General features: G+C 36.1%; 1 protein-coding gene across 2 annotated transcripts in view; it reads left to right on the forward strand.

The window, feature by feature from the left end:
- SOS2 (SOS Ras/Rho guanine nucleotide exchange factor 2) overlaps window positions 1–13,079 on the forward strand; it is a 96,712-nt gene that overhangs the window by 42,681 nt on the left and 40,952 nt on the right. For both annotated transcript variants that reach the window (XM_043919059.1, XM_043919060.1), the window contains one exon: window positions 6,202–6,300. In XM_043919059.1, coding sequence (XP_043774994.1) covers window positions 6,202–6,300 — 99 coding nt within the window. The remainder of the gene's footprint in view (window positions 1–6,201; window positions 6,301–13,079) is intronic.

Raw genomic sequence — 13,079 nt, forward strand, 5'->3', positions numbered from 1 at the left:
GTATATAAAATACATAAACCTATATCCAGCATAATCTATATCACTGTCTTAATTAAATGATAAAAGAAATTAATCTCTGCATATTCTGGTCAAAGTCTGTTGAACAAATTATAGTTTACTTCAGTTAACACTAGGTGAGAATTATGGGTGTGTTTACCTATAAGGATATATTTTAAAAACAGTATCGAACTCTTTCTTCACATTGTGTATTGCTTCTGTCTGTATTTACCTGATGAGGAGATACACCACTTTAAATAAATATATGACATTTAAAATCAACATGAGTGACTTTTAAATGCCTCATAAATTTTAGAAAATAATTTATTCTGCAGACTATTAGTTTTCAAAACCGGGATCTTCCTGCTGCTGCTGCTGATTTTCCAGGTGATACCAGGTGCAGGGAGCTTCCCTAGTGACTCAGCAGTAGAGAATCCACCTGCAATGCAGGAGATGCAAGTTTGGTCCCCGGGTCTGGAAGATCCTCTGGGGGAAGGAAATGGCAACCTACCCCAGTGTTTTTGCCTGGGAGATCCCATGAACAGAGGAGCCTGGCTGGCTGCAGTCCATGGAATTGCAAAAGAGTTGGACACAGCTTAGCAAAAACAACTTAGACCAAACAACAACAACTTAGCAGTACAGGTATCTTGAAGAGAATTAGTTTCTAATCTAACTTTGTGTTTTTGCATTCTCTTCCAATTTTTTGTACACATTACTTATTATCCTATGGAGTTTCCCATCATGCATTAATCCAAGGTATAAAAATCTCCAGGGTACCAATCATGAAAAAAAAAAAAAGATTATTCCTGAAGAAGAGTTAATTGTTGTTGTTGTTCAGTCACCAAGTTGTGTCCTATTCTTTGTAACCCCATGCACTGCAGTCTACCAGACTTCCCTGTCCCTCACCATCTCCCAGAGTTTTCTCAAGTTCATCTCCAACGAATTGGTGATACCATCCAACCATCTCATCCTCTGTTGCCCTCTTCTCCTTCTGCCTTCAACGTTTCCTAGCATCAGGGTCTTTCCCAGTGAGTCAGCTGTTTGTATCCGGTGGCCAGCTTCAGCATCAGTCCCTCCAAGGAGTATTCAGGGTTGATTTCCTTTAACATTGACTGGTTTGATCTCCTTACTTTCCATGGGACTCTCAGGAGTCTTCTCCAGCACCACGGCTTGAAAGCATCAGTTCTTCGGACCTCAGCCTTCTTTATTGTCCAGCTCTCCCATCTGTACATCTGTACCAGAAAGACTGTAGCCTTGACTATACAGATCTTTATCGGCAAAGTTGTCTTTGTTGTCTAGCACTCTGTCTAGGTTTGTCATAGCTTTCCTGCCAAGAAGCAGTCGTCTTCTAATATCATGGCTGCAGTCACCATCTGCAGTGATTTTAGAGTGCAAGAAGAGGAAATCTGTCACTGCTACTGCCTCTTTCCCTTCTATTTACCATAAGGTGATGGGACCACATGCCATCATCTTAGGTTTTTGAGTTTTAAGCCAGCTTTTTCACGCTCTTCTTTCACCCTCATCAGGAGGCTCTTTAGTTCCTCTTCACTTTCTGCCATTAGAGTAGTGTCACCTGCCATATCTGAGGTTGTTGATATTTCTCCCAGCAATCTTGATTCCAGAGCTTGTAGCTCATTCAGCCCAGCATTTCACATGACACACTCTGCATATAAGTTAAATAACAGGGTGAAATAAACAGCCTTGCCATACTCCTTCCTCAGCCCTGAACCAGTCAGTTCTCTACCGGGATCTAACTATTGCTTCTTGACCCACATACAGGTTTCTCAGGAAACAGATAAGATGGTCTGGTATTCCCATCTCTTTAAGAGTGTTTCACAGTTTGTTATGATCCATGCAGTCAAAGGCTTTATCATAGTTAATGAAACAGAGGTGGATGTTTTTCTGGAATTCCCTTGCTTTCTCTATGATTCAGCAAATGTTGGAAATTTGTACTCTAGTTCCTATGCCTTTCCTAAACCCACCTTGAACTTCTGAAAGTTCTTGGTTCATGTACTGCTGAAGCCTAGCTTGGAGGGTTTTGAGCATAACCTTACTAGCATGGGAGATGAGTGCAATTGTCTGGTGGTTTGAGCATTCTTTAGTACTGCCCTTCTTTGGAATTGGGTTAAGTATTGACCTTTTCCAGTCCTGTGGCCACTTCTGAGTTTTCGAAATTTGCTGACATATTGAATACAGCACTTTAATAGTATCATCTTCTAGGATTTTAAATAGCTCTGCTGGAATTCCATCACCGCCACTGGCTTTATTGGCAGCAGTGCTTCTTAAGGCCCATTTGACTTCACACTCCAGAATGTTTGGCTCTAAGTGAGAGACTACAGCATCATGGTTATCTGGGTGATAAAGATCTTTTTTGTATGGTTCTTCTGTGTATTCTTTCCATCTCTTCTTAATCTCTTCTGTTTCTATTAGATCTTTATCATTTCTGTCCTCTACTGTGCCCATCTTTGGATAAAATGTTGTTTAATATTTCCAACTTTCTTGAAGAGATCTCTTGTCTTACCCTTTCTGTTGTTTTCCTCTATTTCATCATCGCATTGTTCATTGAAGATGGCCTTCTTTTCTCTCCTTGCTGTTCTCTGGGACTCTGCATTTAGTTGAGTGTACCTTTCCCTTTTTCCCTTGCTTTGCACTTCTTTCTTCAGCTATTTGTAAAGCCTCCTCAGAAAACCACTTTGTGTTCTTGCATTTATTTTTCTTTGGTTTTGTTTGCTGCCTCCTGTGGAATATTAAGGACCTCTGTCCATAGTTGTTCAGGCATTCTGTTTACTAGATCTAATCAGTTCAGTTCAGTCACTCAGTTGTGTCCAACTCTTTGTGACATCATGAACTGCAGCACGCCAGGCCTCCCTGTCCATCACCAACTCCAAGAGCCTACTCAAACTCATGTCCATCACGTTGGTGATGCCCCCCAACCATCTCATCCTCTGTTGTGCCCTTCTCCTCCTGCCTTCAATCGTTCCCAGCATCAGGTTATTTCAAATGAGTCAGTTCTTTGCATCAGGTGGCCAAAGCATTGGAGTTTCAGCTTCAGCATCAGTCCTTCCAATGAATATTCAGGACTGATTTCCTTTAGGATTGACAGGTTGGATCTCCTTGCAGTCCAAGGGGCTCTCAAGAGTCTTCTCCAACACCACAGTTCAAAAGCATCTATTCTTTAACGCTCAACTTTCTTTATAGTCCAACTCTCACATTCATACATGACTACTGGAAAAATCATAGCTTTGACTAGACGGACCTTTGTTGGTAAAGTAATGTCTCTGCTTTCTAATATGCTGTCTAGGTTGGTCATGGCTTTTCTTCCAAGGAGCAAGTGTCTTTTAATTTCATGGCTGCAGTCACCATCTGCAGTGATTTTGGAGCCCCCCCAAAATAAAGTCTGTCACTGTTTCCATTGTTTCCCCATCTGTTTGCCATGAAGTGATGGGATCAGATGCCATGATCTTAGTTTTCTGAATGCTGAATTTTAAGCCAACTTTTTCACTCTTCTCTTTCACTTTCATCAAGAGGCTCTTTAGTTCTTCTTCACTTTCTGCCATAAGGGTGGTATCATCTGCATATCTGAGGTTACTGATATTTCTCCCGGCAATCTTGATTCCAGCTTGTGCTTCATCCAGCCTGGTATTTCGCATGATGTACTCTGCATATAAGTTAAATAAGCAGTGTGACAACATACAGCCTTGATGTACTGCTTTCCCAATTTGGAACCAGTCTGTTGTTCCATGTCCAGTTCTAACTGTTGCTTCTTGACCTGCATACAGATTTCTCAGGAGGCAGGTACGGTGGCCTGGTATTCCCATCTCTTTCAGAATTTTCCACAGTTTGTTGTGATCCAGTCAAAGGCTTTGGCATTGTCAGTAAAGCAAAAGTATATGTTTTTCTGGAGCTCTCTTGCTTTTTCGATGATCCAGCGGATGTTGGGAATTTGATCTCTGGTTCCTCTGCCTTTTCTAAATCCAGCTTGAACATCTGGAAGTTCACAGTTCACATACTGTTGAAGCCTGGCTTGGGGAATTTTGAGCATTACTTTGCTAGCGTGTGAGATGAGTACAGTTGTGTGGTACAATTTGAACATTCTTTGACATTGCCTTTCTTTGGGATTGGAAGGAAAACTGACCTTTTCCAGTCCTGTGGCCACTGCTGAGTTTTCCAAATTTGCTGGCATATTGAGTGCAGCACTTTCACAGCATCACCTTTTAGGGATTTGAAATAGCTCACCTGGAATTCCATCACCTCCACCAGCTTTGTTCGTAGCAATGCTTCCTAAGGCCTACTTGACTTTGCATTCCAGGATGTCTGGCTTTAGGTGAGTGATCACACCATCGTGGTTATCTGGGTCATGAAAATCTTTTTTGTATAGTTCTTCTGTGTATTCTTGCCACCTCTCCTTAATATCTTCTGCTTCTGTTATGTGCATACCATTTCTGTCCTTTATTGTGCCCATCTTTGCATGAAATGTTCCCTTGATATCTAGATCTAATACCATGAATCTCTTCATCACCTCCCATGTAAATTCATAGAGAATTTTATTTAAGTCGTACTTGACTGGGCTAGTGGTTTTCTTTGCTTTCTTTAGTTTAAGCCTGAATTTTTGCTATGAGGAGCTGATGATCTGAGCCATAGTCAGCTTCCGGTCTTGTTTTTGCTGACTGTATACAGCTTTTCCATCTTTGGCTACACTGTAATCAGTTGATTTCAGTATTGACCATTTGGTGATGTCCATGTGTAAAGCGATCTCTTGTGTTGTTGAAAAAGGGTGTTTGCTATGACCAGTGAGTTCTCTTGGCAGAAATCTGTTAGCCTTTCTGCCTTTCTTCATTTTGTACTCCAAGGCCAAACTTGCCTGTTACTCCAGGTATCTCTTGACTTCTTACTTTTACACTCCAACCCCTTATGATGAAAAGGACATCTGTTTTTTGTGTTAGTTCTAGCAGGTCTTCTAGGTCTTCTGATCACCTTTAGCTTCAGTTTTGGTGGCTGGGGCATAGACTTGAATTACTGGGATGTTGAATGGTTTGCCTTGGAAACAAACTGAGATCATTCTGTTGTTTTTAAGGTTGCAGCCAAGAACTACCTTTTGGACTCTTTTGTTGACTGTGATGGCTACTCCATTTCTTCTAAGGGATTCTTGCCCATAGTAGTAGATATAATGGTCATCTGAATTAAATTCACCCATTCCCGTCCATTTTAGTTCACTGATTACATTATGATAAAGGAGAGGGGAGCCTTATAAAGTTCTCATACTTGAACATGCTATGTTAGAAGCTTCCTATACTTAAGACTGTGATATTAACATGTATATTTCAACTTAAGAGTGAAGTCAGGCCTGTTATGGAAATTTAGTCTGATCTGGCTGTTTATTTTGACAGTGAAGATTGGCTGTATGAATTAAGTTATATGACAGCATTTTTCTTAAGTTAAATGAGCTAAATCTGAAATTTATTTGATCATTGTTTGGTGAAATAGGTTTAAATCACATCTGCAATGTACCACATCCCCCCAAACAAATTCTTTGTAACTACTTAAACTTAAAACATTTTGAGTAAAAGTGACATAAAAAACCGTGAGAAGATGTATAGCTTTTCAGCATTCCTTTATGGTATGTGGAACCCAAAACTTTTGGAAAAAAAGCTGAGAAGTCTATTGTTAACGTTATATTAGCCATGAAAGATGAAATGTATATATTTAATTATCTGATAAAGAAGGAACAAACTTGATTTATAGCACTTCGATTTCAATATAGAATGCTTTCAATATAGTTTTGATACATCTCTATCTTGTTTTTTTTTTTAAGTCATGCTCAAAACACAAATGAGGTTAGACCAGAAACTAGTTCCATTAAAGATATCTATACCCTTATGTTGCTGCTGTTTCGTCTGCGTTGTTATTATTGTTGTTTAGTGTAAGTTGTTATTGTTGCTGCTGAGTTGTGTGCAGCTGCTGGGATCCTCGCAGCTTGTGGGATCTTACTTCTCCCACCAGAGATTGAAAGCAAGGCTCCAGCAGTTAAAGTGGCGAGTCCTGACCACTGGACCGCCAGAGAGTTCCCTGTATCTTATATTCTTAAAAACTGCTTCTGAAAAAAAAAAAAAAAATTAAATAAAAAAAAAAACTGCTTCTGTTAGCTACTGCTGTTTACATAACCTTTATATCAGAGATATACTATTTTGTCTTTTCACTTTGCAGTCCATTGCTGATGGTTTTAAAGAGGCAGTTCGTTACGTCCTTCCACGCCTTATGCTGGTGCCAGTATATCATTGTTGGCACTATTTTGAATTATTAAAGGTAAGATAAAAGTTTTCTGAACAAAAAGAAATACTTAGATTTATGAGACTGAAAAACTTTTTGTCTGATGTTAGTTTTAATAGTTTTTATTCATAAAAAGAAAGTATCTTAAATGTCTTACTACTTCCCATGGACCATAGAGAAATGCCTTTATTTTTTATATTCATATAATTTCCAAGTTGTAGATAGGGGAAAATGTATCTTTATCTATCACTTGATAATATAAATTCTCAAAATAATAACATTAAAAAGTTGACTTTTTAAAAATTAATTTTTGGAGACACACAGCAACAGTGGTTTAACTTCATATTTTATAAAGGTAATTAATAACTTTTATGTATAACATTGTTCTAAACTTCTGCCGTATATAACTTGTCAAGAAAAGCACGTTTAAAGTTGATAGCTTTTGCCCATGCAATGTAGTAGGTAGAACCCAAGTAATAAATTAAAAATTAGAATTGTGATAAAACTTGAACTCGTTTTTAAATATCAGTACGCATAAAAATACACTGAATTTCTAAGGGTCTAATATGTAGTATAAACTTTATTATGATGTATACTTAGAGAAAAGTGTAAACATGCTTTATAATGAATAAATGTAATGTATAAGCACACCAGAGGTAAGTCACTGCTCAGACTTTAATGGCAGTTACTTTTTTGCTTTTCTTTACAGTTAAACCACCTATGTATATGTCAGTAAAAATATATGTAGCCTGTTTCTGAGCTTTTTATCAATTAGATCAAATTATTATAGTATTTTGTGTCTTTTATCTTCTCTCAAAGTTACATTGATATTTGTAAGATTCGTTGATCCCATGGACAGCAGAGTCTGATGGGCTGCAGTTCATGGGGTCACAGAGAGTTGTACATGACTGAGCGACTAACACACAACATAAGATTCATTGATGTTATTTTATGTTTTTCTAATTTAATTTTCTTCCATTGTTTGAATAAACCATGATTTATTTACTGTTCTCTGACTGAACAACAGTTTTTTTGGTATTATTGATAACACTTCTATGGATATTCTTTTTTCTGTCTCTTGGTATACATGTGCATGTGTTTTGTTTCTCTATAGTATGTACTCAGGGTTAGAATTGCTTGGTCAAATTTAATAGATGAGGTCAAGCAGTTTTCCAAAGTGGAAAGTTTTCCAAAGTTACACAGTTTAAACTCCTACCAGAATGCATGATGTCTCTCTTTATGCATTTTTCATATTTAAGATTTTCTATTATATGATCTATTTATAATGGTAACTAATGTTTTTATTTTATATTTTCTGGATTATTAATGTGCTTGTACATGTTGATTGGTCTTTTGAATAACTTTTTATAGGATCGTTCAAGTCTTTGCCATTGTAAATATCTTCTGTGCCTTGTCTTTGCAGTTTTTCTTATTGTTGTGCATCAACTAAAACTGAATATATTCCATATTTCTAAGAGTTTAGTTTCACTGATGAGATCATGTGTGGTTTCCCTTTATTATTCATTCTTTAAAGCCTTAAACCCTACTATATAGACATTATATCTCTGTGTATATAGAGTATACTATCTTTGTCTATATGTAGACACTCTATCTATACCCAGTTGTTGGTTTAGACAGCCTGTTCTAACTTTTCCACCTGACTCATTAGTAATATTTAAAGTAAAAGCCAGAATAACTGTAGGCAAAGAAATCTTTAGATGATTTCTAATGAATATCTTGGCTTCCCTGGTAGCTCAGTGGTAAAGAACCCACCTGCCAAGGCAGGAGATGCAGGTTTGATCCCTTCATGAGGAAGATTCCCCTGGAGAAGGAGATGACAACCCACCCCAGTATTCTTGCCTAGGAAATTCCATGGACAGTGGATCCTGGTGGGCTACAGTCCATAGGGTTGCAAAAGTCAGACAGGACTTAGCGACTAAACAGTGACAACAATGAATATCTACCTACCTCAAGAATTCTTTTTTTATGGAGTCTTACTACCCATAATGTGTGATACTGGAGCTCGCTAGCTTTTGTACACAGATAGATGAGCGCCTTGATTTTGTGTATCTCCATGGAGACTGATGGATCCATAAAGAACTCATAGAAAGGATTGTAGGCTTCCCATGAATAATATATTAGCAGCCACAGATGTATATTTAGATTCCTAAAAGTTTTTAGAGAATGTTCATGTCTAATTGGAAGTCCCATCATTAGTTTTATAGTTGCCTTCTAGTATTTGCCAACATTTAAAAATCAATAAATAAATAAATAAAAAGCCCAACTTAACTATAATAGAAGCTTACTTTTTTCCACCTGTCTAGATGATTGGTTTTAAAATCTCTGAGGTCTGAATCTGAAATCAGACATTGACTATAATGGCCTCATTCATCCTAATGCCACAGCTACTTTTACTACCAACTAATTACTAGACTCCAAGTATTTTTAGCCATTGTGATTGGGACTAGTAGTTGATCAGTTAATTGACAATGAACTGAAGAATCATAAATCATTTTAATTATCAATCATAATCATTTTAATAAACACAAAACCCCTAGGAATGAACATTTGTATATATTTATATGCTAATCTGTTGACATAGGGTAAAACCTTTTCTTTGAGTATGAATCTTGCTTAAGTCACAAAAAGTATCTCTATGATTTCTATTTTCTATTTCTTTTAAATGGTACATAACCTTGAAGATCCTTGTAAAGCAATCTGATTGCAGAAATCTAAATTTTTATAATTTTTACAAATCTTCTATGATTGTCTTCCCTATATCTTTTAAAAAAGACTTGCCTTTAAAGTTATTAGATTTGAGTTTTCATATAAATATTTTTATAGTCATATTTCTTTAGCTTATATAGTTATTGAATTACGTAATTACAACATAAGCATAGCTGTCATTCATATTTGGAAACATTTACTACTGGTTCCTGGTAAGTATATGACTCAATTAGTGGGATCAGAAGGGCCTAGGTATTCCAGAAAGTGACCCATTCATTTATAGCATTATTGTCCTGTGGGAATCAGTCTGTATGTTATACAGTGGGAATGATCCATAGTAAGAAATACATTTAACATCATGATAATGCTATACGAACACACACACACACACACACACACACACACACACACACAAAGCAAAAAGGTTTTTGAAATGCTACTCAGCATTTCATGCAATACATTCACACCCTATATTCTGTTATATTCTGTTCTGGTTTTTTTTTTATAAGGATGCATTCATTTCATAATTCAGTAGATTATGACATATATTTTGAAGAACCAAAATAAGGACTAATTCTAGACATAAGCAAAGAGAATTATCACATGATCAGATAAGAAACTACTTTTTACTTTTATATCTGTTCTGGCTGTGATACTGTTCCTTTTAATAATATTTTACAATTTTTTAATTGTGGTCAAACATGAAATTTACCATCTTAACCATTTTAAGCGTATAGTTCAGTAGTGTTAAGTATATACACCCAGTGTTGTTGGACACTTGGATTGCTTCTACTTTTTGGCTATTATAAATAATACTGCCGTGAACAAATATGTCATCAAGACTATTTTCAATTCTTTGGATATATAGCCAGAAGTGAAATTGCTGCACCGTAGGGTAATTCTGTTTTTAATTTTTTGAGGAAGCACTGTATGATATTCCATAGTAACTTTATACTATTCTGCATTTCCACCAATAGCACACACTCGTTACAGTTTCTCCACTTCCTTGCCAGCACTTCTTATTTTTTATATTTTTATTTTTTGATAATAGCCTTCCCAATGGATGTGAGATGGTATCTCATGGTTTTGACTTGTATTTCCCTATTTGTGACAGTGAGCATCCTTTTATTTGATTTTTGACCATTTATATATCTTCTTTGGAGAAATGTCTATTCAAGTCCTTTGCCCACTTTTTATTTGGGTTATTTGTAAATATTTTTGTAGTGGTTTTATAGGAGTTCTTTATATATTCTGAATATTAATATTAAACCTTTTTGGATGTGTTGTTTGCAAATACTGTCTCCCATTCTGGTGATTGTCTTTTTGTGATACTGTTTGAGCTCAAGCACTCATCCAAAAGAAATTTCATTTCATATTGAGCTTACTTTGGGAGGAGACCCATAGGAAAGAAGGCTCGACTAGTGTAACTTAAGGCTGTCTTGTTCCTTTGGGAATAAAAAACACTGTTCTGCAGCAGTTTTAGGCCAGTTTTAATTTGAAATATTTGCCTTGGTCATGTACCAAGGGAGATTTATTTATGGACATAATGTTTAAATATTATTTGAGTTTTACTTCCCAGAGTCAGAATTTATGATGAGCAAGACAGAAAGACAACTACATAATGAGAAATTATAGGATATCATATATAGTTTTCCTAAAATTATTTTACACTTGTAAAATAGTATTATTTTGTTGTTGGACTATTATTATTTCTAGCAATACTTTAAAGTTCATGTTATAGGTAATATGATTTTTTTGTTGTTGTTCTTTTCCAATTTAAGCCCCTCTGGAGTTAATCATAAACTACTTTCATTTTCTTTATTTTTCTCAGATAAATTTTAGATTTTTTTCCCTTTAATATATATTCCAACCCTTATATAAGAGGAAACAGAAATCACAAATTAATTTCCTGATTTGTAAGCATCTTTATAATATACTTCTTATATTCTAAGAAAAAAATCTGTTTATCCTTCTGTTACTAGGAACATATCAACTCTCAGTTCAGAATTTATTTTTTCAAATCCAAGTAACATTCTTTTACTCTCTTACTCTGGTCATTCCCTGGAAATTTAGTAATGGAAAGAATAAATATTTTCCTCTGAAGAGAACTTAATCTATGTTAATTTGAAGCTTAACAGGAATACCTATTATTAATAACTTTAATGAAGTTCATTGGAAAAGATAAGCCAATGTTTCAGTGAAACAATTGAAAATGTTTCTTTAGATAATATTTTTTTTAACCTTTTACTTTGAAAAATATAGGGAAAAAGTTACAAAAACAGCATGCTCCCTTCATCTAGATTCCCTAATTGTTAAAGTTACATAACAGTTACTTTGTCACCTACAGAGAAAGTGACAGAAGAGCATTCCTGTGTGTGTATGTGTGTAAGTGTATTTATAACGTCAAGAAGTTGAGATAATGTCTATTAAAAGAAATGTTCTGACTCTTGAAAAAAATATGTGAGAATTTTTTACTATGTAATATTTACTCTTTCAATACTGACACATCACTCAAAGATATCTGAAGGGAGATAATGCACATTTTTAAGAAGCATGTAAAGAGAAGTAACAGGTTTTATTGAGTTGAATTTCCCACCAAATTTCTAAAATCCTATTTTTATGAAAATCTAGAGAGAAGTTTATTATTACCAAAAGAGAATTGATCACATATATTATTTCACATCTAAACTGAACTCCAAGCATAATAAATTAGAGATAAATTCATAATTTATTATAATTTCTCCTGTCTTAGCCACATATATCTGTAATAGATGGGCTTCCCAGATGGCTCCGTGGTAAGAATTCACCTGCCAATGCAGGAGACGCAGTTTCAATCCTTGGGTCCAGAAGATACCCTGGAGGAGGAAATGGCAACCCACTCCAGTATTCTTTCCTGGAAAATCGTACAGGCTATGCGGTCACAAAGAGTTGAAAATAAATGCGCCCATGTCCCAAATTGATACAGCAGTTTATAGAAATTCAGGAGTTTCAGTGAAGTCTTAGAGTTAAGAAAAAACTTACATAAAGTATAAAATCTCAGGCAGGATACACATATATGCTACTAAGGAGAATAGTGTTTATCAGGTAAGCAAGGAATATATTCTGCAGTCAAATTCATAAGGTACTACACATTAATGAAAGATTGTGTTAGTTGTCTGTTAGTCGCTCAGTCGTGCCCGACTCTGCGACCCCATGGACTGCAGCCCACCAGGCTCCTCTGTCCATGAGATTTTCCAGGCAAGGACACTGGAGTGGGTTGCCATTTCCTTCTCCAGGGGATCTTCCCAACCCAGGGATCGAACCCAGGTCTCCTGCACTGCAGGCAGATTCTTTACCGACTAAGCTACAAGGGAAGCCTAATGAAAGATTATTTCCCTTTATTGCTTAGTTTAAGCATAAATTGCAAGGGCATTTATTCTCTTTGGGAGAAGGAAACGGCAGCCCACTCCAATATTCTTGCCTGGAAAATCCCATGGACAGAGGAGCCTGATAGGCTACAGTCTATGGAGTCGCAAAGAGTCCAACACGACTGAGTGACTTCACTTTCTTTGACTTTCACTTTTATTCTCTTTGACCTCTTTCCCAAAGCACACTTCATTTTATTTCTTAAACTGTGTTATTATCTAGTTTATTTTTAAGATAAAGGGGAATCCCCTTCGATTCATTCACCAGAGTTTGGCATAGTTAAGTTTTTTGCATAATTGTGTTTGGTGTCGTTGGAGAGAGACATGCAAAAAGGATGGGCCCTGGAATCTGAGTTCCTTGGTTTGAATATAGACTCGGCCATTCATCTTGGGTGCCTCAGTTTCTTCATCTGTGACGTGTATATAATGATAGTACCTATCTTACAGAGTTGTAACAAGCATTAAATAAGCTAATGCATAAAAAAGCTTGCACAGAATGCTTTTTATCAAGAGCTTAATAAATGTTCATTGTTGTTATTTGTCTAAACACTTAACAAAATTCTAAGTATTTATACAACAGTCACTCATTCTCATTACCTTCTTGGGTACCTACCATTTGTGGGTACTATACTAAAAATGAGTAAAATATATCCCCAAGCTAAAGAGCTCATATTTTAGTAAAGA

Source organism: Cervus elaphus, chromosome 12 (assembly GCF_910594005.1).
Source record: "Cervus elaphus chromosome 12, mCerEla1.1, whole genome shotgun sequence".
NCBI classification, from domain to species: Eukaryota; Metazoa; Chordata; class Mammalia; order Artiodactyla; family Cervidae; genus Cervus; species Cervus elaphus.